This window comes from Heterodontus francisci, chromosome 29 (genome assembly GCF_036365525.1).
Source record: "Heterodontus francisci isolate sHetFra1 chromosome 29, sHetFra1.hap1, whole genome shotgun sequence".
NCBI lineage: Eukaryota > Metazoa > Chordata > Chondrichthyes > Heterodontiformes > Heterodontidae > Heterodontus > Heterodontus francisci.
This window is the reverse complement of record NC_090399.1, coordinates 45,590,972-45,618,793: the sequence shown is the minus strand read 5'-3', so window position 1 is coordinate 45,618,793 and position 27,822 is coordinate 45,590,972. Positions and strand designations below refer to the sequence as shown.

General features: G+C 45.6%; 1 protein-coding gene across 1 annotated transcript; it reads left to right on the top strand.

Moving 5' to 3' along the window:
* LOC137346024 (IgGFc-binding protein-like) lies at nucleotides 1-27,822 on the top strand. Its single transcript, XM_068009322.1, has 7 exons — nucleotides 1-109; nucleotides 199-249; nucleotides 15,889-17,121; nucleotides 18,061-18,254; nucleotides 20,558-20,925; nucleotides 23,440-23,705; nucleotides 26,707-27,822. Exons 1-7 carry the CDS (start codon nucleotides 43-45, stop codon nucleotides 26,835-26,837), a joined length of 2,310 nt encoding a protein of 769 aa, XP_067865423.1. The 5' UTR covers nucleotides 1-42; the 3' UTR covers nucleotides 26,838-27,822.

Genomic DNA, 27,822 nt, shown 5'->3' with positions numbered 1-27,822 from the left:
AAAGGTGAATTAAGCCCGAATACTCAAAGAAGAAGGTTGGATATGGGCACCCGCGGACGCATGAACTGTTTGCAGTTTCTGTTGTATTACACCCTGCTCAGCTGCAATGGTGAGTAGAGTTTCTACCTTTCCAACTTAGTTCCGGTACATCTGTCTCGCCGCCGCCTCCTGTCAATTTGCTCTCTGCTTGTGTTCCAGAGCTCAATCGGACGTGGAGTGCTTGTTCCGCCGTCAGTGGGTATGTTACCGGTAAGATTTTGCTAAGAATTTAGGGAGCCCGAATTTCCCCCCTGCACTGAAATTGTTGTTTCCAAACCCCCACCTTTCCTCCCGTAGAACTGTGTTTAAAAAAAAAATGATGTGTCATTGTCACTTGTGTGTGTTTTCCCCCCTCACATCCACTGGCAAATCACATTGAGAATTTGGAGATTGAGGGGAGATTTAATAGAAGTATACAAGATTATGACAGGTTTAGATAAATTAGACAAGGAAAAACTATTCCCATTAGTTTGGTACAAGGACTAGGGGACACAGATTGAAAGTTTTGGGTCGGAGATGAGGGTGGAATATAAGGAAGAACTTTTTTACCCAGCGGGTGGCGACGACCTGGAACTCGATGCCCACAGGTGGAGGTGGAAGCAGAGACAATCAATGACTTAGAGAGGAAGTTGGATGGCCACCTGAGAGAAATAGACTTGCAGGGCCACGGGGATCGAGCCAGGGAGTGGGACTGACTGGACAGTTCCGTGGAGAGCCGGCATGGACTTGACGGGCCGAATGGCCTCCATCTGTGCCGTAAATTACTCCATGACTCTATTTGTAGGTTTGTGTTTGCATTTGATTTCCCGGACCTTTTTTTTCCTATTGAGTGCGGTTTGAGAGAGTTTCGATGGGGGGGGGTTAACTTTAATCTAATGCTGCCTGATATTGCACAGCACCGACTTCAGTGGACCAGGCATAATCAGGTGAGGTGTAAAACCAGCACTGCACCGTGTCTGTCAGCTTCCCAGACAGGCTGGTCACCTTAAAATTGACTCCTTAAAACTTACATAGAATCATAGAGTCATTACAGCACAGAAGGAGGCCATTCAGCCCATCGAGTCCACGCTGGCTCGCTGTCGAGCATCTGCCTCATTAACCCACTTGGGGATAATAGTAACTCCGACAATGAGTGCAGGATGGGTTATACGGACTTGGCCATCTGTTACGTACCCTTCTGCACACTCCCGTCCCATTGACCTAACTGGAAAAGAACTGCGGAGGTGATGCTAATTCGCCATTGTCCATTTAACAGAACTGACAGAGTTAAAATTGCTTCCACTGAGTAGTATCTGCAGGAGTTGCGAGTGCGATTGGAATTCAGGAAATTACCCAGCTGGAAACATGATTTTAAATTCATTTTTGCTAAGTACAGAAAATGGTAGCTTTCCCAGTTTTTGTGTTTGGCTGGAAAGGAATGGAGCTCTATTCTGCTGCTTTATTCGATGCAGTCTATTGTATCAGAGAATGGAATCGGATTCACCTCCAGCGCTATACTTTGCGCTAAATGTAGCTTCAATCTGTCAATCTTTAATGTAACCTGGAGCTATTAAACCCCAGAACTGATAACTAACATGTAACATCATCAGTAAATGAACATCCCTGTCAGGTCATGGTAACCTGTGTAATCCCTTTTCATGTTCTCATCAAGGAAGAAACTGAGTGTGAAGCCTCAGCAGTCATTAGTGCAGCACAATAGATTTTGCAAAGCTGAGGTAAATTGTCCAAAGCAGTTCACTATTGTCTCTGGCAGAATCCATATGAAACAGTCGGAAGCAGTGTCCCATTGTATTGGTTACTAAAGGCTTTATGCTCCACTACACCTCTTCAAATATTGGAACTACAGACCACGACTCTTTCCAGACAAGCAATAGAGCCACCAATGGGGACAGTAGATGATGAAACGAGGCCATACTAAATTGCGGGATGAGTAACAAACCAGAATTAGTCTGGCTGAGTTGGGTATTAGGTTTGAGAGGGAGAAAGGGAGAGTCATAAGCCAGTGTTTTAAATGGAACTAAGGCAAAAGAGCAATGGGGTGAGGAATGAATTGGCCGCAGTAAAGTGGGCCGAGCTGTCACTGGGTAAAGCTACGGACAAACAGGAGGAAATATTCAAAGAAGTAATTGGCGCAATACATAACCAGTACATAACCCTAAAAGGCTAAGATTCCACCCCCATCCCCCCCACCGTTGCATAGTTAAGCAACCGTAACCGCCAACAAATCAGGTCAGAGTTTTAAACTAAAAGAAATAGCTTACAGAAAAGCAAAAGCCTGGGAGAGCCACAAAAAGAAGCTGAGGGATACAGGGAAAATAATAATAGATGGGAAAAGGGATTATGAAAACTACCTGCAAGGGCTGGCAAAGGGATAACACAAAAGACTTTGTAAATAGAGTAAGAAAATCAGAACGCTAAAGGACAATGTGAGCCCATTAAAGACTGATGCAAGTGACACTATAATGGACAATAAGGAAACGGTCGACTTGTTAAATAAGTACTTTGTCTCCATTTCCTCAAAGGACAATGAGGACAAAAATCAGTGGTGCAGTGGAACCTGGAAATTTATCAAGCCGAGGAATGCAGTGAATTTACTATATATGTAAAAATGCTACTGAAGAAAATGTGGGAATGTGAGATTGACAAATATCCAAGTTCCATCCCCAATGTATTAAACAAAATTGCTTAGTAAATTGCAGATGTGTTAGTTATAACTTTCCATAGCTCTCTAAATTCGATAATTATGTAATCTTATAGTGCAAGTAAGAGGCCATTGTACCTGCGCTGACTCTTTGAAAGAAGCTATCCAATTAGTCCTACACACCCCACTCTTTCTCCATTACTCTGCACTTTTCCCCATTTCAAGTATTTATTCAATTCCCTTTTGAAAGTTACCGTTGAATCTGCTTCCACCACCCTTTCAGGCAGTGCGTTCCAGATCATTACAATTTTCTGCTTAAAAAGAAAATCTCCCCTTCTTGTTGTCTGGTGCCTTTGCCAATTACCGTAAATCTGTATCCTCTGCTTATTGACCCTTCTGCCAATGGAAACAATTTCTCTTCATCATCTACTCTTGCAAAAATCCTCATAATCTTGACCACTTCCATTGAATCTCCTCCTAACCTACTCTGCTCAGGAGAACAATCCCAGCTTCCCACGTTCCCTGATAGTATTCTGGTAAATCTCCTCCGCACCCTCTCCAAGAGCTTGACAGCCTTCCTAAAGTGTGCTGCCTCTCCTCGTTCTTCTATCTAGAATGCATCGCTTCAAATATCTCTGGCATCAATTTCATCCATCACGCACCAGAAATTCCACCATGAACCTCTCCTCCTCCCTATCTCTCCTCCTTTCAGACGTGCTTTTTAAGATCTATCTCTTTGACCAAGCTATTGGTCACCTGTCCAAACATATCTTGTTATGTTGCTCGGTGTCAGATTTTGTCTGATAATGCTCCTGTGAAGAGGCTTGTGATATTTTGCTACATTCAAGGCAGTATCTAAAGGCAAGCTGTTGTTGTCTGCCCATTTCACCAGTCTGTATATGTCCCTTTGAAGTCTGTTACTATCCGCCTCACTGTTTACTACATTTCCAGGTTTTGTGGACACGTCTTTGCAAAATTGATATTGTGCTCAATTCCAGGTCATTAATACATATCAATAAAAAGCAGTGGTCCTAATACTGAGCACTGGGGGACAGCACTCTATAAATCCCTCCAGCCTTTTAAACAATTAGTCACCACTATTCTCTGCTTTCTGCCTCTTAGCCAATTTCACATACTTGCTACCACTGCTCCTTTAATCCGACGGGCTTCAATTTTGCTAACAAGTTATGTGCACTTTATCAAATGCCTTTTGAAAATCCATATACACACATTAATCGTACTAGCTTCATCAACCTGCTCTGTTACTTAGGAACCTTAGAACAGGAGTCAGCCACTGAGCCCTTGGGCCTGTTCCAGCATTCAACAAGATCATGGCTGATTTGTATTTAACTCCATATACCTGCCTTTGCCCCATATCCCTTAATATCTTTGGTTATCAAAAATCTATCAACCTCAGATTTAAAGTGAACAATTGAACCAGGATCAACTGGCATTTGCAGAAGAGAGTTCCAAACCTCTAACACACGTTGCATGTCAAAATATTTCATTCTTGAAAGATCTGGCTTTAATTTTTAGTTGATGCCCCCTAGTTCTATATTCTGCAATCAGCAGAAATAGTTTCCCTTTATGTACACTACGTTACAACCGACCGCTGCTGCCAAAGCCCCCAATCAAAATGTACAATTCTGATTGTGGTGGGAGAAACGCACTGTTAATTCAATCTCATCGCTCCACAGATTGCCTAACATATCATTTAAAACTTTCCAAATTAAAGAAAGACCAGCCAAATTATATTATCTATTAACCCCAGAATGAGACTAACCAAACCTGGTGTCTTTAAATCAACAAATTAACTCTTTAATTAGAAGAACTAAATTCTTAAACACTATGAAGATATAAACAACATTAAAAATAGAAAAAATTAGAGTCCTTGCAAATTTGCAGTCCAATGTTGCTTGAAGTCCTCACAGAATGTTGCTTGAAGTCCTCACAGCCATCAGATGGGGAAAAAGGCTCTTCCACATAGAACAGTCTGCAGTCTAACTTCAGCAGTAGGTGTTGCTTCCTTCCTCGGCGATGAATTTCAATAATTAACAACTTGCAAACACTTTTGATAGAATCAATCTGACTTTAGAGTTTTTGAGGGATAAAAGATTGTCACAGTCTAACTTCTCTTCCTTTAGTTTAAATTATCAGAGATCTCCATTTTGGCTTGACTTTGTTTTTTTTAGAATTTTGAGAGATAATAATTAAACAGACTAAATTCCTATTCCTTCAGTTTAAATAGCTGAGAGTTCTTTTTCAGGTGCTAAACAGCACAGCTGTCTGTGTCCTCTGTCTGTGTGTTCTGTTAGAACAAACTGTCTTCAACTAAAAGCCAGTTCAAAATTGAATTGTAACAAATGTATCACTTGCTACTCACTCCCAGTGGCTGTATCTATGGTAATGAGAATGCACCCTTTGAATCGCAGTCTCCAAATGGCTGTTTCTAACAGTAACTGAAAATGCACCTTCCTATAACTCCTGAGGCTTGCAATAAAGCAATACTGATCCTCTGCAAACCTTAAAGGCAAACCGCATATTCCTGAAAAAAAAAACTACAGGACCATGACACCTATCTGTTCCCCTTAATATCTTGAAAACTTTGATCAAATCACCCTTTAATCTTCTAAATTCCAGGAAATACAACCCTAGTTTCTGTTATCTCCTTGTAATTTAACCCAGGTATCATTCTAGTAAATCTACACTGCACTCTCTCCAAGGCCAATATATCCTTCCTAAGTTGTGGTTAAACATCATCAAAGATTCAATCAATTTAGTGAGTTACAATTTGCCTTTAACAAATTCGTTCTGACTGTCATTTATTAACCCATGTTTTTCCAAGTGACAATTAATTTTGTCTTTGATTATTGTCTCTCTTTCCTCACCGCTGCATTAAGTTGAATGGCCAGTCAGGACTGGATTTAGCTCTCCGCTTTTTTGAACAGGGGTGTAATATTTGCAGGCATCCAGTCCTCTGGCGCCCCTCCCAAATCCAGGGAGGACTGAAAAAATGTGGGTAGAGCCTCCGCTATTTCCAAGCTTATTTCCCTCAGCAACCTAGGATGCATCCCATCCACACCGGGTAACTTTTCAATTTGAGCATTGCCAAGCTTTCAAATGCCTCATCTTTATCTGTTTTTATCCTATGCAATTTCTCTACCCATCCTCCTTTACTGTGACATTGGCAGCCTCCTCTGTTTTTGTGAAAACAGCTGCAAAGTCCTCATTCAGTACCTCAGCCATGCCCTCTGCCTCCACAAGAAGTTTTTTTTGGTCCCTAATTGGCCCCAGTCTTTCTTTGACTGTCCATTTAATCTTCGTAAGTTTGTGAAACACTTCCGTGTCCCCTTTATGTCACCTGCTAGTCTTTTTTCATATACTCTGTCTATTTGCTTTTTCAGTTATCTGTACTTCTGTATTCTGCTCTATTCTCTACTGTATTATGAACCTGATATTTATGGTAAGCCTTATTTTTCTGTTTCATTTTTATCTCAATGTCCTTAACCATCTGGGAAGCTTAGCTTTAGATTCCCTTCCTTTCCCTCTCATGGGAATGTCCCTAGTCTGTATCCAAACTATCTCTACCTTGAAGACTCATTGCTCATTTATTGTTTTACCTGCCAATCTATCTTTCCAATCCACTTGGGTCGGACCCTTTATGACCTCACTGAAATTATCCCTTTTCCAATTGAGTATTTTCACCTTAGTTTAGTTTAGTTTAGTTTAGAGATACAGCACTGAAACAGGCCCTTCGGCCCACCGAGTCTGTGCCGACCATCAACCACCCATTGAGACTTATCCGACACTAATTCCATATTCCTACCACATCCCCACCTGTCCCTATATTTCCCTACCACCTACCTATACTAGGGGCAATTGCGAATGGCCAATTTACCTATCAACCTGCAAGTCTTTGGCATGTGGGAGGAAACCGGAGCACCCGGAGGAAACCCACGCAGACCACAGGGAGAACTTGCAAACTCCACACAGGCAGTACCCAGAATTGAACCCGGGAATTGTATAGCCAAGTTTTCAGGACTTAGGAGACACAGTAAGTTGGGTAGTTACAAAGGGACATAGACTAAATGAATGGGCAAAACTGTGGCATATGCATTTCAATTCCTGTGAAGTGTGAGGCCAGACACTTTGGATTCAAGAGAAGCAAATCAACAAAACTAATCTGGTCACGATTTTCCAAATGCTCTCCCACTAAGCATGCTCCATTTGTCCTTTTTCATTGCCCAGAACTAGACCCAGCACTGGGCTGGAAACATAGTGAAGTTCTCCTCTACATATTTCAGGAATTCCTCCCTCCTCTTTATCCTTCCCAATTTTTTTTTTCATCCCCAATCTATATTGTGATATTTGAAGTCCCCCATTATCACTACGCTTGTTTTCACATTTCCCTGATTGTGTCCTTGGATTGGAAAATTGCGATTGGACCTCCTTAATTTATAAAAAAGGGAAAGGAGATAGAAACCAGAAAACCTCGGACTTGTCAGTTTAACATCGGTTATGAGGAAGTTACTGGAATCTATCATAGGAAATAGGAACAGGGGTAGGCCATTTGGCCCTTCGAGCCTGCTCCTATCGTCGGGGTAGAGTGGACAGTATGGACTGATCTCAGAGAGTCAGCATGGACTTGTGAAGGGCCAATTAAATTGAATTTTTGGAGGAGGCCACTAGCATGACTGTTCAAAGGTCTATGGGAATTTTCTATATGGACCTTCAAAAGGCTTTGATAATGTTGCACACAATAGATTATCAGCAAAAATAAAAGTACACGGAATTGGAGGTAAGCTTGTGACACAGGTCAGAAACTGGTTGAGAGGTAGGAATTAGAAAAAAGGGATTAAGAGAACATTCTCTGACAGGGGCCTTCGCTTTTCACCTTATATCTAAATGATTTGGTTGAAGGAATTCAGAATTGTATAGCCAAGTTTTCAGGACTTAGGAGACACAGTAAGTTGGGTAGTTACAAAGGGACATAGACTAAATGAGTGGGCAAAACTGTGGCATATGCATTTCAATTCCTGTGAAGTGTGAGGCCAGACACTTTGGATTCAAGAGAAGCAAATCAACATATTTTCTTAACACAGTGGCACAGTGGTTAGCACTGCAGCCTCACAGCTCCAGGGACCCTGGTTCGATTCTGGGTACTGCCTGTGTGGAGTTTGCAAGTTCTCCCTGTGACCGTGTGGGTTTTCGCCGGGTGCTCCGGTTTCCTCCCACAGCCAATGACTTGCAGGTGATAGGTAAATTGGCCATTGTAAATTGCCCCTAGTGTAGGTATGTGGTAGGGAATATGGGATTACTGTCGGGTTAGTATAAATGGGTGGTTGTTGGTCGGCACAGACTTGGTGGGCCGAAGGGCCTGTTTCAGTGCTGTATCTCTAAAATAAAATTTAAAAAAAAATAAACACGAGGGGCTACAAACGATCGAGGAACAAAGGGATTTGAGTGTTTCTTTTATTTGTTTTATGGAATGTGGGGGTCACTGTCAAGGCCAGCATTTGTTGCCCAAACCTAAATGCCCTTGAGAAGGTGGTGGTGAGCTGCCTTCTTGAATCGCTGCAGTCCATCTGGTGCGGGTACACCCACAGTGCTGGATAGTGTGTGACCTGGAGGGGAACTTGCAGATGGTGATGTTCTCACGTGTCTGCTGCCCTTTTCCTTCGAAGTGGAATACCGCAGTCCATCTTGTAGATGGTACACACTGTTGTCACTGTGCGTCGGTGGTGGAGGGAGTGAATCGTTAAGGTGATTGCTGGGGTGCCGATCAAGCGGGCTGCTTTGTCCTGGATGGTGTCGAGCTTTCTGAGTGTTATAGGAGCTGCACCCATCCAGGCAAGTGGAGAGTATTCCATTACACTCCTGGCTCGTGCCTTGTAGATGGTGGACAGGCTTTGGGGAGTCAGGAGGTGAGTTACTCACTGCAGAATTCCCAGCCTGTGACCTGCTCTTGTAGCCACAGTACTTATGTGGCTGGTCCAGTTCAGTTTCTGGTCAATGGTAACCCCCAGGATGTTGATAGTGGGGGATGCAGCGATGGTAATGCCATTGAATGTCAAGGGAAGATGGTTAGATTCTCTCTTGTTTGAGATGGTCATTGCCTGGCACTTGTGTGGCGCAACTGTTACTTGCCACTTATTAGCCCGAGCCTGAATGTTTTCCAAGTCTTGCTGCATATGGAAGTGGACTGCTTCAGTATCTGAGGAGTTGTGACTGGTACTGAACATTGTGCAATCATCAGTGAAAATCCTCACTTCTGACCTTATGATGGAGGGAAGGTCATTAATAAGGCAGCTGGAGATGGTTGGGCCGAGGACACTACCCTGAGGAAATCCTGCAGTGATGTCCGGGGCTGAAATGATTGACCTCCAACAACTACAACCATCTTCCTTTGCGCTAGGTGACTCCAACCAGTGGAGAGCTTTCTCCCTGGTTCCCATTGACATCAGTTTGGCTAGGGCTCCTTGATGCCATACCCAGTCAAATGCTGCTTTGATATCAAGGGCAGCCACTGTCACCTCACCTCTTGAGTTCAACTTGGTCTATGTTTGGACCAAAGCTGTAATGAGGTCAGGGGCTGAGTGACCTGGTGGAACCCAAACTGCACGTCAATAAGCAGGTTATTGCTGAGTAAGTGCTGCTTGATAGCACTGTCGATGACACCTTCCATCACTTTACTGATGATTGAGAGTAGGCTGATGGGGCAATAATTGGCTGGATTGGATTTGTCCTGCTTTTTGTGTACAGGACATACCTGTGCAATTTTCCACATTGCTGGGTGGATGCCAGTGTTGTAGCTGTACTGGAACAGCTTGGCTAAGGGCGTGGCAAGTTCTGGAGCACAGGTCTTCAGTACTACAGCCAGGATGTTGTCAGGGCCCACAGCCTTTGCAGTATCCAGTGCCCTCAGCTGTTTCTTGATATCACATGGAGTGTATTGAATTGGCTGAAGTCTGGCATCTGTGATGTTGGGGACCTCAGGAGGAGGCTGAAATGGATCATCAACTCGACACTTCTGGCTGAACATTGTTGCAAATTCTTCAGCCTAGTCTTTTGCACTGATGTGCTGGGCTCCCCCATCATTGAGGACGGGGATATTTGTGGAGCCACCTCCTCCAGTTAGTTGTTTAATTGTCCACCACCATTCATGACTAGGTGTGGCAGGACTGCAAAGCTTAGATCTGTTCCATTGGTTGTGGGATTGTTTAGCTCGGTCTATTGCATGCTGCTTCCATTGTTTAGGATGCATGAGTCTTGGTTTTTGCTTCACCAGGTTGAGACCTCATTTTTAGGTGTGCTTGCTGCTGCTCCTGGCATGCCCTCCTGCACTCTTCATAGAACCAGGGTTGATCCCTTGGCTTGATGGTAATGGTAGAGTGGGGGATATGCTGGGCCATGAGGTTACGGATTGTGTTTGAGTAAATTCTGCTGCTGATGGTCCACAGTGCCTCATGGATGCCCAGTTTTGAGCTGCCAGATCTGTTCTCAAATCCATTTTGCACTGTGGTAGTGCCACACAAAACGATGGAGGGTATCCTCGGTGTGAAGACGGACTTTGTTTTCACAAGGATCACTCCGACCATGTGCACGGAGCACCAAAAGCTAGAGCACAAGGACAAAAAGTAATCAAAAAGGCCAATGGAATGTTTACCTTTAGTTTGAAGGAATTGGAATGCAAAAGTGAGGAAATAATGCGTCTGTTCTGCGAAGTCTTGGTGAGACCTCATTGTGTTCAGTTGACCAAACCTCTTTAAGGACATACAGGGTACAGCACCAGAATGCTGACGAAAAAAAGACTTGCATAGGACGTTCCAAAGCACTTTACAGCCAATGAAGTACTTTAACAGTGTAGTCACTGCTGTAATGTAGGAAATGTGGCAGCCAATTTGCAGACAGCTCCCACAAAAAGCAGAGTAATAATGTCTCATCCAAAAGACAGCAGCTCTGACACTGCAGCACTCCCTCAGTCCTGCAGTGGAGTGTCAGCCTTGATTTTTTGTGCTCATTGGGAGACTGATGAGATGGGGTGCAACAATGATTTCACATCCCATCCAATCTTACTCTCCAGTGACATTAGTGGAGAGTAATATTGGGAGGGTTGTAAAATGGGAATTCCACCTGATCCTGTGTTTGTTTTTATTCCTTCATGGGATGTGAGCATCATTGGCCAGGCCAGCATTTATTCCCCATCCCTAATTGCCCTTGAGAAGGTGGTGGTGAGCCGCCTTTTGAACCACTGCAGTCCATGTGGGGTAGATACACCCACAGTGCAGTTAGGAAGGGAGTTCCAGGATTTTGACCCAGTGACAGTGAAGGAACAACGATATAGTTCCAAGTCAGGATGATGGGTGACTTGGAAGGGAACTTGCAGGTGGTGGTGTTCCCATGCATCTGCTGCCCTTGTCCTTCTAGGTAGTAGAGGTTGCGGGTTTGGAAGGTGCTGTCTAAGGAGTCTTGGTGAGTTGCTACAGTGCATCTTGTAGATGGTGCACACTGCTGCCACTGTGCCCTGGTGGTGGAGGGCGTGAATGTTTTAGGTGGTGGATGGGGTGCCAATCAAGTGGGCTGCTTTGTTTTGGATGGTGTTGAGCTTCTTGAGTGTTGTTGGAGCTGCACCCATCCAGGCAAGTGGAGAGTATTCCATCACACTCCTGACATGTGCCTTGTAGATGGTGGACAGGCTTTGGGGAGTCAGGAGGTAAGTTGATGACATCCGTCCATCTCGGGAGATGATGGACTGTGCCTGGGGTGTATGTCACTTCTGGATTGAACATCGTCTGTTGTGGCTGTAGAGGCCAACTTGTGAGTGGCAATCCCTTCCACTGCTGGCACAGATAAATAGCATTAGCCCGAGGTCAACCGATGTTTTTTCCTTCCGCTGGGCTCTCTTTTCCACCATCTGGTCATTTCTTTTGTCCTCTGCTTTTTCCACACTCTTCCTGACTGCCATTCTCCAGGAACTCCAGTCAACAACAAGGACCTCCCGTGCATCAACTCCGATCCCAGTCAGCTCAAGTTCTCACTTGCAGACATCCTCGTATTGCAGATGTAGGTGACCTGTTGGTCTCGTGCTGATAGCAAGCTTGCCATTGAGCATGTCTTTGAGGTGTGACTGTCATCCATTCAGCTCACATGACCCAGCCAACAGAGTCGCCGCTGACTCAAGAAGGCAAACATGCCAGGGATCCCTGCACGCTGGTGTACTTCCATATTCGGCATGCTGTCCTGCCAGGAGGTGCCTGAGATCCATCTGAAACAGTGGAGAGGGATGCTGTTGAGTCATTTTTCTTGGCTTGCATAAGTTGTCCATGTTTCACTACTATAAAGGAGGCTGCTGAGAACACAAGCCTGGTACACGCGGAGCTTTGTATTGTCGGTTAGTTTGCTGTCGGTCCACACTCACCTTCTCAACTTTAACATGACAGCTGCGGCCTTGGCAATGCTGGTGCTGATTTCGGCATCAAAGGGGCAGGTTGCTGGTGATTGTTGATCCAAGGTATGTGAAGCTGTCGATGACCTCCAGAGTGAGGTTGTCCATGTTGATGGAAGGTGGAGTCTCTATGTCCTGGCACATAACTTTGGTCTTCCTAACACTGGTTGTCAGTCCAAACTCCCTGCAGGCCCAGGAGAACCGATCTACAAGCTGCTGCAAGTGAATGTCATTATGGGATGTCAGCGCTATGTCATCAGCAAACAACAATGCACAGACTAGGACATTATGCACTTTCGTCTTGGCACTCAATCTTGCCAAGTTGAACAGCTCTGGCATGGAGGTAGATGCCCTCATTTGAGTCGTCAAAAGTGTACAATAGCAGCATGGAGAATAATATGCCGAAGAGAGTTGGCGCCAGGACACAGCCCTGCTTTACCCCACCGCTGACTGTGAAAGTGTCTGATGTTGCTCCATTGTAACTGATGGAATTGTGCATGTTCTCGTAGAAAGAAGAAGTAACACCCAGGAGTCCAGGAGCGCAGCCTATTTTCCACAGCAGTTTGAAGAGTGCGTCTCTGCTGACAAGATGGAAGGTCTTGGTGAGGTCTATGAAGGAAATGTAGAGCGGTCTGTGCTGTTCATGGCACTTCTCCTGTAATTGCCGAAGTGAGAAAATCATGTCGCCTGTCGACCTGCCAGCTCTGAAGCTGCACTGAGACTCAGGATAGATGTGTAATGCCGGGGTCTGCAATCTGGTCAGAGCAACGCAAGCAAAGACCTTCCCCACAATACTTAGCAAGTAGATGCCTCAGTAATTGTTGCAGTCACTGTGATCCCCCTTCGTTTTGTACAAGGTGACTATCTTTGGATAATGCATGTCTTGAGGTGCAGATCTTTCCTTCCAACAGAGACACACGAGTTCATGAAGATGTTGCAGCAGTGCCGGTTTTCCACTTCTCAGGTGGAATATCATCATTACCACTAGCAAGACCTCGATGCCCTTGTTGAGCTCTACTATGGTGGGCTTGCTGTCCAATTCCTCCATGACAGGGAAGTCTGGAATGGTACGAAGAGCTACTTCAGTGATAACATTCTCCGTTGCATAGAGTTCAAGGTAATGTTCTATCCACTTGCCCATCTACTTGCTCGGTTCAGTGAGGATCACCCCTGTCTTTGTCTTCAGGAGAGCTGATTTGGATGCTACTGGGCCTGTTGCTTTCTTAATTCCTTCATACATCCCTCTAGCATCCCTGGATTCAGCAGCAGACTGCATGCTGTTGCAGAGTTTCAACCAGTATTGACTGGCGCAGTGCTGAGCAGCCCACTGAGACTTGTTTGTGGCAGTTCTGAGAGCATTTGGTTTTGTTTGCTGGGGACCTGCTTGTAGTTCATGAGGGCTCTCCTCTCAATTGCAGGAACTGGCTCCATTTCAGTCCAATAAGCCTCAAACCAGTCAGCATTCCTCCCATCTCTTTTACCGTACGCAAGTGAGTGCAGAGTTATAGATGGTGAGGCGGAATGATCCCATTTTGACACCGCACTGAGGCCTTGATTGGTTGTTGTCCGAAAGAGCCTGATCGAGGATGTTGACGAACTCCTGGATCCTGGTTGGGTCAGTGGTACACAATTGTTGATCCGAGGATGACCTTTTTTCTTGGGAGTGGTATCGTTTCCTTGACTGAAGCCTGACCTTTCTACACACCAGGGAGTGGTCAGTATCACAGTCAGTGCTGTGATAGCTGCGTGTGATGAAGACACTGTTGAGGGTGGTACGTCTGGTGGATGATGAGGTCTAGCTGTTCCTAGTGGCATGATCTCAGATGTCTCCAGGACACCTTGTGGCATGGCTTGGCTTGAAAGTTGCTGTTCATCACAGAAAGTCCGTGGTGACAGCATAGCTGCAGCAACCACTGTCCATTTTCAGTCATCTTGCCAATCCCCTGGTGCCCAATGAACATTGGCCAAGCTGTGTAGTCAGTCCCTACCCTTGTGATGAAGTTCCCTAGAAGGTACAATCCCTTGGTTCTGGAAATTCGAGTGCCTCATGGAACTGATCTTTGACGCCTAGAGTGGAGGTGAGTGTCGGGGTATAGATGCACATGAGATTCGACAAGCGAAGAGTAAGAAGTCTCTCTGAGTTTTCTGTGGGGGGGGGGGTTCAATCATCGCAAGTGGTGTGTGTTTTACTGCGAAACCCACTCCACGCTCATGTGTTGCCCCTTGGGCTTTCCCCTGCCTGAAGAACGTGTGGTGATTCTCTTTAAGGTAACCACTTTGAATGAGCCTCATTTCTTGCAGTGCAGCAATGTTCACATTGAGCCTTGCAAGTTCTTTGTCGATCACAGCTGCCTTGTGTGTGTCATCAACCCGCAGAATGTCGTTGGTAAGGCCAGGACACATGGTCCTTACATTCCGGCTTGTGATGCCAAGGACTGATGTCTCCTTTGTTGAGTTTGTCTTGCCTGGTGCATACATTATCGGCCCGTCTGTCGAGAGATGACTCTCTAAGCTCCAAGCACCCATTGGAACAAGCAGGCCGTGTTGGGACAGCACCTAACTGACTGGGGGCTGTGCAGCCTGGAGCGGGTGGTAGCTCTCCTATGGGACGCAATGAGCTCTCTCACAGTCGGAAGTAACCCCTGGTGCTCTTACTCTACGCCAATCGAGCGACAGCTTCTAACTGGTAACTGTTGCTTCCTATGTTGTGCCAACGTAAACCACGAGGCTCGAGTGTCCTCTGCAGGGCGCAGGACTGGGCAAATAGTTTGCAGACCCTGAGCTGCCCAAGCATCAGGACCCGCACCCCCCCCCCCCCCCCCCTCCTTTGCATTGCTAGTATTGTCCAAAAGAAAGGAATAAAAGCAGTACTGACTGACATCAACTCCGCTGCAGGAGTTGCTGGAAAGCTGCCTGCTAAATAACAGATAACCATCAGCGGGAGTCCACTCCGGATTTTTTGTTGGGGTTTACTCCCTAAGCCTTCTCTTCCAAGACACCCACAAGGCAGTGAGGCTATTTACCCATAGCTGGGGATCTGGTTCGTGGGCACCAGGGCAGAACCACACGTCGGTGGGCCTGTATACCACACATCTGGGGGCCAGGGCCTCTCCGAGTCCCCTATAGTTCAGCATGGGACTGCGGGGTACCCAGTTTACAAATGTCGCCATGCAGAGGCACTATATAGGGCTTGCGGATGCAGAGGTTATGTACTGGCAGGCTTACGCACTTGGCTCTCTTTTTCACAATATTTGTACTGCTAGCCAGTGGTGAGAGCTGAAAGCGAGAGGTTATAAGCAGACTAACCGCTACGCACTACCCACTACACTAACACTTTTGACGCATCACATCAACTGGAGACACCCGGATAAGTTAATCACCCCAGAATTCCCAGCCTCTGCCATGCTCTTGTTGCCACAGTATTTCTGTGGCTGGTCCAGTTCACTTTCTGGTCAATGGTAACTCCCAGGATATTGATGGTGGGGGATACAGCGACAGTAGTGCCAATGAATGTTTTCCCGCTGAGCGAGGTAGGTTAAAATTACGCCTAGCTGTCATTTTGCCATGCTTCTTCCTGAGCAGACGTAACTAGAGTGATCTCCGAACTGACGTTATGTGACACTCTGACCCCTGCAATCAATGTGTCTCACTTGCAGTTAATAGCTCAAGCCAACCACTATCACTCAACACCTGGCCGACTCAATTTGCTATATTCTCACCGGCAGTTTTCATTCTCTAACTTATATGTGATATTGTTTAACAGGTTCCTCTGGGTTAATTATTTCCGGAAGAAAATTCGTTACCATTTTCCTCGAGAATCATTCCAGCTCTGCCGTCCTGGCCTTGAATATTATTACTTACGACAAAGCAGCTAATGTGAATGTCTCCATTTACAATCCCTCTTTCCATCGGTTCCAAACCGTCAGTGCGGGGAGCAACGTTGTTGTGAACCTGGAGCCTTCCTACATGCTGAAAGGCAACGAGATTTCCGGAAAGGTGATCATGATCACGTCGGACGAAGACATTTCCGTTGTTGTGCTCAACACGCGGTACAACACCCAGGACGCCTTTTTAAATCTGCCCACCATTAACCTGGGGACGATATACTTTGTTGTCACTTACAATGGGATCAGGTCAAACCACCGGCAGTTCGCTATCGCCAATGGCAACGGCAACGAGCGGGTCCACATCACCATAACCGTGGCGGGTTTCGTGGAGTACAACGGGACCGAGTACTCGGACAAACAGATGTTCTCGTTCATTATGGAGCCTAACCAGGCCATTCAATTCCAGAGCGAAGCTGACTTGACTGGCACGAAGATCGTCTCCACCAAACCTGTGGCTGTGTTCAGCGGCAACCGGTGCATTATGATCTCCTCGACCGATTGTGACCACATCGCCGAGCAGCTGTACCCGCAGGACAAGTGGTCCTACTCATTCGCCATTTTCCCCTTGATGGACAAGGAGATGATGGACATCATCACCATCGTGTCTGCAGAGAACGACACGGCTGTGAACATTTACACAGACGAAGGCAATGTCAACTTTATGCTGCAGGAAGGGTCCCACATTAACCTCACTGTGAGCGGGGGGATGATTGTGAACTCAGCTAAAGCAATCATGGTGACCTACCTGTCGACAGGAGGAAGCACATCTCTGGTTCCGACCTTTGACCCCTTCCTGGTGAACGTCATTCCCCCGGCCTATTTCAGCGCTTACTATGTGTTCGTGACCATAGCCAACTTTTACAATTACATCCTAATTGTTTCCTCCACGCCGGCATATAACCAGATTATGCTAGACGGCAAACCTCTGTCCACCTTCCCCTCAGAGAACATGACATTCTGGGACTTCACGGCAACCCGAATTTACCTGGGGAAAACCGCAGGCCGCTACGTGATATATCACGCTGACTCTCTGTTTGGGATATACATCTATGGGATTGCTCGCGGTGAGTCCTATGGATACTCCATTGGTGGCAAGAGGAATAGCAGTGGTAAGTGCTCCTTCTCTTTACACTTGACTATTCATGCAAAGCAGCAGAGATTAGTGACAACAAAAGTGAGGGAATTTGGGATCACATGAGCCCCCAGTGATGGAGCCCACCTAATAATCAATGAGGAATATTTAAGATGGATGGAGAGAAACTATTTCCACTGATCGGGGAGTCTAAAACACGGGGACATAGCTTAAAGAATAGAGCCAGACCGTTCAGGAGCTAGTTTGGGAAATACGTCTACACACAAAGGGCGTCAGAAGTTTAAAACTCTCTTCCACAAATGGCATTTTATGCTCAATCAATTGTAAATTTTTAAATCTGAGATTGATAGATTCTGGTTATTCAAAAGTATGAAGGAATATGGGACAAAGACAGGCATGTGGAGTTAGGTCATAGATCAGCCATGATCTCATTGAATGGCGGAAAAGGCGCGAGGGGCTGAATGGCCTGCTCCTGTTCCAATGTTCCCAAGTACCATTGCTTGGAATGGAGCTGAAATATTGGACAGTAGGTATAACAGCTGGCACATAACCTTATTGGCCATTTGGCACAACTGCCCATCACGATCTTCTATCCTAATGCAGTGAATTTTACAGCCTCTTTCCACAAATGTTAATACAACATTGGAATGATCTTTCAGTTAACGCTGATGCACTGTGATTTCTCCCAGTGTTTAATGGGTTAAGTTATCAGGGGGACTCCTCGTTCAACTCGCGTGACTTAGCTTCAGCAGGGGAGCCATGGGAGTCCTGGTGGGGAGAAAAAACACTGGCGCAAACTGTATTCAAGCAGGGGGACAGTGCGAGAAACCTCTGGACTGTTAAAAATGCAACGCGTTGTGCAATTGCTCAATTCTGCCTTGCGTTCCTGAACTATTGAAAAACTACTGTTGCCCTTCAGTGAGCACAACTGACTGGAATCATTCCCGTTCTGTAGATGCCAGGCGGCTGGCAATGTTCGTTTGTATGACCCAGGCCGCCGAGTACACCTTCCCGTCCAGTGTGCTGTCCAATGCGGGGGTTGCTATTGCTGACGTTCACCTCATCGACCCCACGTGTCGTGCACGCCAGCAAGATGAGAACTGGATCGTTGTCACGGCTCCGTTTAACGCCTGCGGCACGATAATCAGTGTAAGTGCTCATCTTTTGTCTTTCCTGCTGGCTGGAAACGAGGCTGTGTGTGACAAATGTTCAGTGAATCTGATCTTGAAATCATTAGAGAGGATTCTTTGGGACAGGATTTACTCCCATTTGGAAACAAATGGACTTATTAGCGAGAGACAGCATGGTTTTGTGAAGGGGAGGTTGTGTCTCACTAATTTGATTGAACTTTTTGAGGAAGTGACAAAGATGATTGATGAAGGAAGGGCAGTGGATGTTATCTATATGGACTTCAGTAAAGCCTTTGACAAGTTCCCGCATGGCAGACTGATACAAAAGGTGAAGTCACACGGGATCAGAGGGGAGCTGGCAAGATGGATACAGAACTGGCTCAGTCATAGAAGACAGAGGGTATCAGTGGAAGGGTGCTTTTCTGAATGGAGGTACGTGACTAGTGGTGTTCTGCAGGGATCAGTGCTGGGACTTTTGCTGTTTGTAGTATATATAAATGATTTGGAGGAAAATGTAGCTGGTCTGATTAGTAAGTTTGCGGACGACACAAAGGTTGGTGGAGTTGCGGACAGTGATGAGGATTGTCAGAAGATACAGCAGGATATAGATCGGTTGGAGACTTGGGCGGAGAAATGGCAGATGGAGTTTAATTCGGACAAATGTGAGGTAATGCATTTTGGAAGGTCTAATGCAGGTGGGAAGTATACAGTAAATGGCAGAACCCTTAGGAGTATTGACAGGCAGAGAGATCTGGACGTACAGGTCCACAGGTCACTGAAAGTGGCAACGCAGGTGGATAAGGTAGTCAATAAGGCATATGGCATGCTTGCCTTCATCGGTCGGGGCATAAAGTATAAAAATAGGCAAGTCATGTTGCAGCTGTACAGAACCTTAGTTAGGCCACACTTAGAATATTGCGTCCAATTCTGGTCGCCACACTACCAGAAGGACGTGGAGGCTTTGGAGAAGGTACAGAAGAGGTTTACCAGGATGTTGCCTGGTCTGGAGGGCATTAGCTATGAGGAGAGGTTGGATAAACTGGGATTGTTTTCACTGGAACGACGGAGGTGGAGGGGCGACATGATAGAGGTTTACAAAGTTGTAAGTGGCATGGACAGAGTGGATAGTCAGAAGCTTTTTCCCAGGGTGGAAGAGTCAGTTACTAGGGGACATAGGTTTAAGGTGAGAGGGGCAAAGTTTAGAGGGGATGTGCGAGGCAAGTTCTTTACACAGAGGGTGGTGAGTGCCTGGAACTTGTTGCCGTGGGAGGTGGGGGAAGCAGGTACCATAGAGACGTTTAAGAGGCATCTTGACAAATACATGAATAGGATGGGAATAGAGGGATACGGACCCCGGAAGTGCAGAAGGTTTTAGTTTAGGCAGGCATCAAGATCGGCGCAGGGTTGGAGGGCCGAATGGCCTGTTCCTGTGCTGTACTGTTCTTTGTTCTTGACTGAGGTAAGGGTGAGAAATGGGTGGACTCGGTGAAAATAACCCTTGAAGCAAAAGGTTGAATTTAATGCGTTCACAATGAGAGTTCTAATACAAAGGGCTGCATTTCTGATATTGGATTAGTAGAGACATGAGTCAAATTACATAAAAGTTACATCGCAGCGACAGATGGTAGCGTAATGTTAATGTCACTGAGCTAGTAATCCAGAGGCCCAGCTGAATGTCCTGGGGGCACAGGTTCAAATCCCAACATGGCAGCTGGTGGAATTTCAATTCAATTAATTAATTCTATTGAAAGCTAGTCTCAGTAATACTACCATGAAACTATCATCAATTGTTGTAAAAACCCATCTGGTTCATTAATGTCCTTTAGGGAAGGAAATCCGCCCTCCTTACTCGGCCGAGCCTACACGTGACTCCAGACCCACAGCAATGTGGTTGACTCTTAACTATCCTCTGAAATGGCCTAGCAAGTCACTCAGTTGTTCAAGGGCAACTAGGGAAGGGCAATACATGCTGGCATTGCCAGCGATGTCCACATCCCATGAAAGAATATAAAAAACAATTTTATTCTTCACACCAGCAACCCCCCCCCACCCCCGACTCTAACCCCATCAGCATCGCCTTATATTCCCTTCTCTCTCATATGTTTATCCAGCTTCCCCTTAAATGAATCTGTGCTCTTCATCTCAACCACTCCCTGTGGTAGCGAGTTCCACATTCTCAGTTGTTGTTTTCCCTTACATTGGTTATTCTTGCGATTGTCCTGATGAGTGCAAGATGAAAAGCTTCGACAACATGTCTCTATTTTCAGCAATTCTCAAGTTCTGTACTACTAAACGAATGATCTAAATACTTTCTTGCCACAGAATGAAACCGGAAGGATCATTTACATAAATACCATTTTTGGGACTATCCCTAACACCCCAATCCACCGTCTGGAGATCGAACTAAAATGTGAGATGTCATTGAACGAGAGCATCACGATGGGATTCATGCTCCAGACAAATCACCTGGTCCGCTTCGGACACTATAACGTATCCTTTCGATTCTTTCGCTCCGTAAGTTTCAATGAACCAATCGTGCGATTCCCTTATCGAGCCGAACTGAATGGGACGCTGTTTGTTCAGATGGAGGCGGAGACCACCGACGCCGGAGTCCAGATCTTCACAGATACCTGCGTGTCTGCACCACAGCTGAATTCAAACAGAATGCCGTACACGATTATTCAAAATGGGTAATGGCCGGAGCTACCTCTTTTGCGACCTTGTGCAATTAATAACATCTCCCTGGGAAGGGTGGGGGGGGATCCGTTTTAACATAACTCAGTGAGTGAGAAAGACAAGGGATTGGGTGGAATGCGGGTTTTACATCCCATCCATTATTAGTCTCCCTTGCTGACAGTCGAGAGTAAAATTGTGCAGGCTGTAAAAACCTGTTGTGCATGATCCCATCAGTCTTATCAAAACCCTTCACAATTTTGAACACCTCTATTCATGATCCTCTCAAACGTCTCTGCTCTAAGGAGAACAATACCAGCTTCTCCACTTTCTCCTCATAACTGAAAGTCCCTCACCCTGGTATCATTGCAGTAACTCTCCGGCATCATCTCCAAGGCCTTGGCATTCTTCCGAAATGTCATGTAACATCTATGATCAACAAGGGAGAAGGGTGTAAACTAACTAACTGTCGGTCAACGTGCCCTCTACATTTTTGTTTTGCAGTGTGCAGAAGATTCGATTAAGTGGGCGGGCCCTTTTAAATTTTTTATTGCACGGCCTTCCACGCACGGTAACTTAAAGGGGCCGACTTGGGCGCGGCCAGAACGGGAACTTTCGGGTTGCGCAGCTTATAAGGGTTGTTGTACACCATTCAATTGGTGGAAGGGATGCTTCTGGTAGCCGTAATGCAAGATATAATGAACCGTCGCTTAGACAGACACGAGCTAATTGAGACAAAAAAGCAAAATGCTGCAGATGCTGGAAATCTGAAATTGACAGTTTCGTTAATTATCTAAATTGGTTCTTGAAATATGGGCATCGTGAGCAAGGCTGGCATTTGTTGCCGATCCCGGGATGTCCTGGGAAAGTGGTGGTGTGCCGCCTTTTTGAACCGCTGGTAGCAGTTTGATCCAGCTCACCAGGCCAATCAGAGGGCAGTTAAGGCAGAAATGCAAATGACTTTGGGAGAATAGTGTCAAATGAGAAATAGCAATAAATGAGCAATGAGTTACCGAGAATGGTGACCTAGTGATTATGTTACGGGGCATGTTATCCAGAGGGCTGGAGAATTTATTCAGAGACATGAGTTCAATTCCCACCATGGCAGCTGGGGGGGATTTAAATTCAATTAATTAAATAAATCTGGAATAAAAAGCATGCATCAGTTACAGTGATCATAAGGCTACTGATTGTTGTAAAAACCCATCTGGTTCACTATTGTCCTTTAGGGAAGGAAATCTGCTGTCCTTACCTGGTCTGGCCTACATGTCACTCCAGACCCACAATAACTCCTAACTGCCTTCTGAAATGGCCTAGCAAGCTCCTCATTTGTCAAGAAGATGGCTCACGAACACATACTCAAGGGCAATTAGGTGTTACGACCAGTTGAGAGGGAGGTCTAGGGGTTCCCTCTCAGCCTTTGCCTGGTTTAACTGTAACAGAGTTTAATTTGAAAACACCGTGCTTTTAGCTCCCCCTCAGTGAATCCTTGTTCACTGCTCCAATTGTAAGGCAAAGAAATCAAACAGGTTTCCTTAGATTTAAACAAGAAAGGTAGAAGTTTATTAATCTTAAACTCTGTTCCAGTTAACGACTACGAATATGCGACGCGACCATGCTAGCATGCATATGCGATAAACACACACGCAGATAGAGACAGAAAAAGTCGAAGGAACAAAGGGGAAAAGTCTGAGGCAATATCTAGTAGTTACAGTCCTTTAAGTTCAATGTGGAGTCTTTGGTTGCCGGTAAGTCTTGCAATTCGTTGGGGCCCAGTTCACGCTTCAACTTGATCTGATGTAAGAGTCTTTTCTGAGGTTTACGTGTCTTCTGTGGGTCTGGTGGCTTGGGAGAAAGTGAGAGAGAGAGACAGGCTTCCTTGTTCCAGCCTCAGTTGCACGCTGCCTCTTGAATTCAAACCATCTTGTGGCTAGTTCAAAAAAATCTGGACCAGTCAGTTAGTCATGTGACCAGCTGCTTTAACCAGTCCTGGCTCTGTGGATTGTATCATCTTAACAGGCCCTGGAATGCTCTTCCTCACGCCTTCAATGTCTGGCGATCAAAATCCATTTGGGTTAATTGGAGCAGGGAATAGTCCTTTGTCTCCACAAGCAGCGTCACTCAGTATGCAAATGTCCTTCCAGCCCAGTGTCTGACGATCTTCAAACAAGTCATTTCTTCACTCCAGCACCAGTTTAAAATTAATGTTCGTATGACAAAATTAATATGCCTCATTCTTGGCAGGTGGGGGTCTGCATGACATAGGGATGGGGGATAAATGCTCGCTGTGCCAGTGATGCCCTCATCCTATGAGTGAATCAAAAAACAATTTGCTGCCAATTATAGGCTGGGCCTGAATTTCCCTTTCATTGACGCCAATGGGCCATTTTACACGATGGCTCCAGGTTAAAAATTACCATCTGCAACCCCCCGCCCCCAACACAGACTTTGCACTATGAGGCATCAGGACTCTCTTTGCTCCAAAAATTCTTGCAACTGAATTTAACTGTGTGTTTCTCATTGCATTTCAGTTGTCCCAACGATATGACGTTTAAAGCCTACGAGACCAGTGATTCAAGGAAACAGCGCTTCAGTTTCCATGTGTTTAAATTCGATGACTTTCCGCAAGTCTATATATTCTGTGACCTTGTCCTGTGTCACAGGAACTCCTCTCCCAACCGATGTGAGCAGGGCTGCATTCCATCGAGAAAGAAACGCGACCTCCATGCTATGGAGAGTAAAGACAAGTCTGCTCATCTCTCCCAGGGACCCATTGTGTTTCCCTCAATCCCACTGGGTGTGTTGCATTTCCCACCTCTTATTCATTGTAAAGGTTTCACACCTGTGAGTTGCCTATATTCTGAAGTAAAATGCAATTGTATATCTCCACTACTTTCCCTGACTGTGGCCTAGAAATCGGGGCGACCCCATTCTTGGGTGCCCAGGGGCCGCGGGATGCGAGCCCTGCGCCGGAATGGTGAGGCCCGAGGCACCACGATGTTCGGCCTCGGGCCTCATCTCCACGGAGCCGGCAAGTTGCGCGGAGCTACCGGCACAGTTGAATGGAAGATCGGGCCAAAGTGACGTTAAGTAAGTGAGAAAGGGCGGGTGATTGGGTCGGGAAGGATGGGTGAATGCTGGGAGGTTGCCTGGGTGGAGGGAGCAGTGCCATGCGGGTGCCCAAGTGGAGTTAATGGTGCTCAGCAAAGGAGGGGAAAATCTGGAGCTCCTGCTGCCTTCCAGGTAAGTCTATTTAACAAACTCCCCTTGTCAGTCAGTCTCTTGAAGGGCTGCCTGTTGGACCTGGTTTTTCTGAATGCAGTCAGTGCCCACTGCCTCAGAGCAAACCATCTTGCAGTGGAACCCCACATACAGACTTTATTGCTTGTGCAAGTGTCCTAATACCTGTTTCAGAGACAGGGACCGCACACCAATTTTTTTTGACCTTCACCAGTATGGCAGGTAGCACACTTCCGTCCTGTAATCAGGTAGAACCATAGAATGGTTACAGCATGCATGGAGGCCTTTCGACCCATCGTGTCCGTGCTGGCTTTCTGCAAGAGCTACTCACTACCCCCGCTCCCCCGCCTTTTCCCTGAAGCCCTGCAAATTTTTCTACTCTATCCAATTCCCTTTTGAAAGCCACGATTCAATCTGCCTCCACCACGGTCTCAGCCAGTGCATTCCAGATCCTAACCATTCACTGCGTTTAAAAAATAAAGTTTTACCTCATGTCGCCTCTGGTTCTTTTGCCAATCACTTAAGTCAGTCTCCTCTGGTTCGCGACCATTCCACCAATAGGAACAGTTTCTCTCTATCTACTCTGTCCAGACCCCTGCAGCTCACCAACTTTATTTACTACAATCTGTGCGTTCACATACATGCACTGAAAACCTACTTTAGGCCTTATTACATTCCCTCTTACTCTGACCCCATCTAATACCTTACTATTTCTTACTCTAATGTTATCTGTCACTCCCAATTCTTTGTGCACCTTGTTGATCCTCTCTTTCTGTTACCTCCTGGTTTCCACACCCCTGCCAAGTTAGTTTAAACCCTCCCAAATTGCACTATCAAACCACCCTGTAAGGAAACTGGTCCAAGTTCTGTTTGGTCTGTATGGGTCCCATCTCCTGCAGAAGTGGTCCCAATGTCCCAGGAATCTAAAGCCCTCCCTCCTGGTCATCTCTCTAGCAGCTTTATCCTCCTATTTCTACTCACTCACACGTGGTACTGGGAGTAATCTGGAGATTACTATCTCTGACGATCTGCTTGCTAGTTTCTTTCCCAGCTCCCTAAATTCTGCCTGCAGGATACCATCCATTTTTGCACCTATGTCGTCAGGACCAATATGGACCATGAACACTAGCTCCCCCACTTAGAAGGTCCGTCTGTTCCCTCAATTATACAATCCCCTATCACTATTGCCTTTTTAATCTTCCTTCTGCTCTACTAGCCCCCACCCCCACCACACCCCCCACCCTGGCCAACTGTGCAACTGAACCAGCTGTGGTATTGTGGACTTGGCTCTGGCCTACCTCCCAGTGGAACCATTACTCTTAGCAGTATTCAGAACTGAATATGGAGTGGAGAGCAAGATGCACTCTGGCGACTCCAGCAGTACCTGCCTGGTCCTCCTTGACTGCCTGGCAGTCATCCGTTCCCTCTCTGACTGCATACCCTTAAGCTGTGTGGGGTGACCACATCCAGAAACATGCTATCCATGAAGCTCTCAACCTTGCAGATGTATCGCAGCCTCGCCAGCTGCCATGCAGGCTCCAAAACCCTTAACACAATCTGCTCCAGCTGACAACACTTCCTGCACATGTGGTTGCCCAGGACATAAGAAGTGTTCTGGAGTTCCCACATGGAACTGTATGTGCACTCCACAGGACTAAGATGCGCTGCCATGCCTCTGTTTATTAGACTATTGACTGACTTAACTGAAATAAACTTAAGACTTAAATAAATACAAACTCAACAACTACTCACCAATCAGCTGCTTCCCTTGTGCTGACGACACTTTATTTTATAAGGATTTAACATAAATGTTCTACTTATTTGAATCGTTATTAACTGGTTTAACTAGATAAGCTATAAATTGAAGATGGTACTTTATAGTTTCCCAGTCCTAAGTATGAACCTCTGTGTCTTTCGCCATGTTAAAGCCATAAGATGCCACTTAATGTCTGACAAACCAGAGTGCAGTGGTTGAATTCATGTGCCCTTGAGTGTTAATTTTCCTTATGTTTTTTCCCTTCCAAAGTAAAAATTAAACGATTTAGGCCAATACTATTCACATTTTCCAGTTCAAACACACAAGACTTAAGATATGAACCTCTTTATTTTATGAATTAGCACCATAGGCCTGATATTTTCAGGAATTATTTGTGCATTATGGATGCAATCACCTCATTCACCCATTGGGAAATCCAAGGGATCCAGGTGAAACGTCGGTTTTATAACCCACCCAATATGATTTACTACTGATTTTCAATGGGACTAAAATCGGGTGTTGCACCCGATCCCATCAGTGTCCCGATGAGTGGGATAGGTTCAAATTCCTCCCTAACACTTGATAATGGAACTGAAATATTGCATTCATCAACTGGCTATATTAATGCCTGCTGGTTATCCCTAGGTATAAACCAATCTTTATTGTTTCGAACTTTAGTAGAAGGTCATCAAACTAGAAACCTATTGCTCCTCTTAGAGAACAGGCCACCTTTTGAGATAATCTGAAAATGCAGCAATTCAACTGAAATGGCAATTAATTCCTGTGTTTTATCTTTGTGCAGGAGGCCATCACAGAGCAGGATGGAATGAAGGCGATTATCACTTTTATATTTTCGGCATGCTTTCGGCTGTTTGTCTGAGTTTGGCCACTGCTTTGATCCTCCAAAGAAAATACTACTTGCAGAAAAACTGAACGATTATTCCATCTGGCAACTTGGGTAAAAAAAAAAAGTTTGGTCTGATGAAAATGAAACACAAATGCTCCTTAGTCTTAGCTCCAACATTGTGCGATTAACATGTGCAAGTCACGAATCTTTCCTGTAAGGCTGAATACGTCTACTTGAAATTCCTCCAGTCTTTGTCGCAGGGCTGGCCCGCTAGATTTGCAAACAGATAAAGGGCTATAGAGTCATAGAATCATAGAGTTATACAGCACAGAAACAGGCCCTTTGGCCCATTCTGTCTGTGCCGGCCATCAAGCACCTATCTATTCTAATCCCATTTTCCAGTACTTGGCCCGTAGCCTTGTATGTTACAGTGTTTCAAGTGCTCATCTAAATATTTCTTAAATGTTGTGGGAGTTCCTGCCTCTATCACCCCTTCAGGCAGTGTGTTCCAGATACCAACCACCCTCTGGGTGAAAAAATGTTTCCTCAAATCCCCTCTAAACCTCCTGCCCCTTCCCTTAAATCTATGCCCCTGGTTATTGACACCTCCGCTAAGGGAAAAAGTTTCTTCCTATCTATCCTATCAATGCCCCTCATAATTTTGTATACCTCAATCAGGTCCCCCCTCAGCCTTCTCTGCTCTAAGGAAAACAACCCTAGCCTATCCAGTCTCTCTCTTCGTAGCTGAAATGCTCCAGCCCGGGCAGCATCCTCTCCAGTGCAGGTGTAAGTTGGTTTGAAATGTGGAAAGTATGTCAAGGCATCAGATTGTGAGTGTACAACTTTTTGACTCCTCCATGTATTGTGAATTCTTTTCAGTAAAGCAAAGGTATTAATCTTCTAAAACCACAATAACATACAGCTAACTCAAATCAGTCTGTTCTATGTGCTGCTTTTATATGGATGATGGTAAGAGAATTACAAATAACATAAATCTTACAAGTTTCAGTTAATGATGAAATAGGCTGATCGCAATCATTGTGAAAATGGATGAAATCATTGTTATGATTG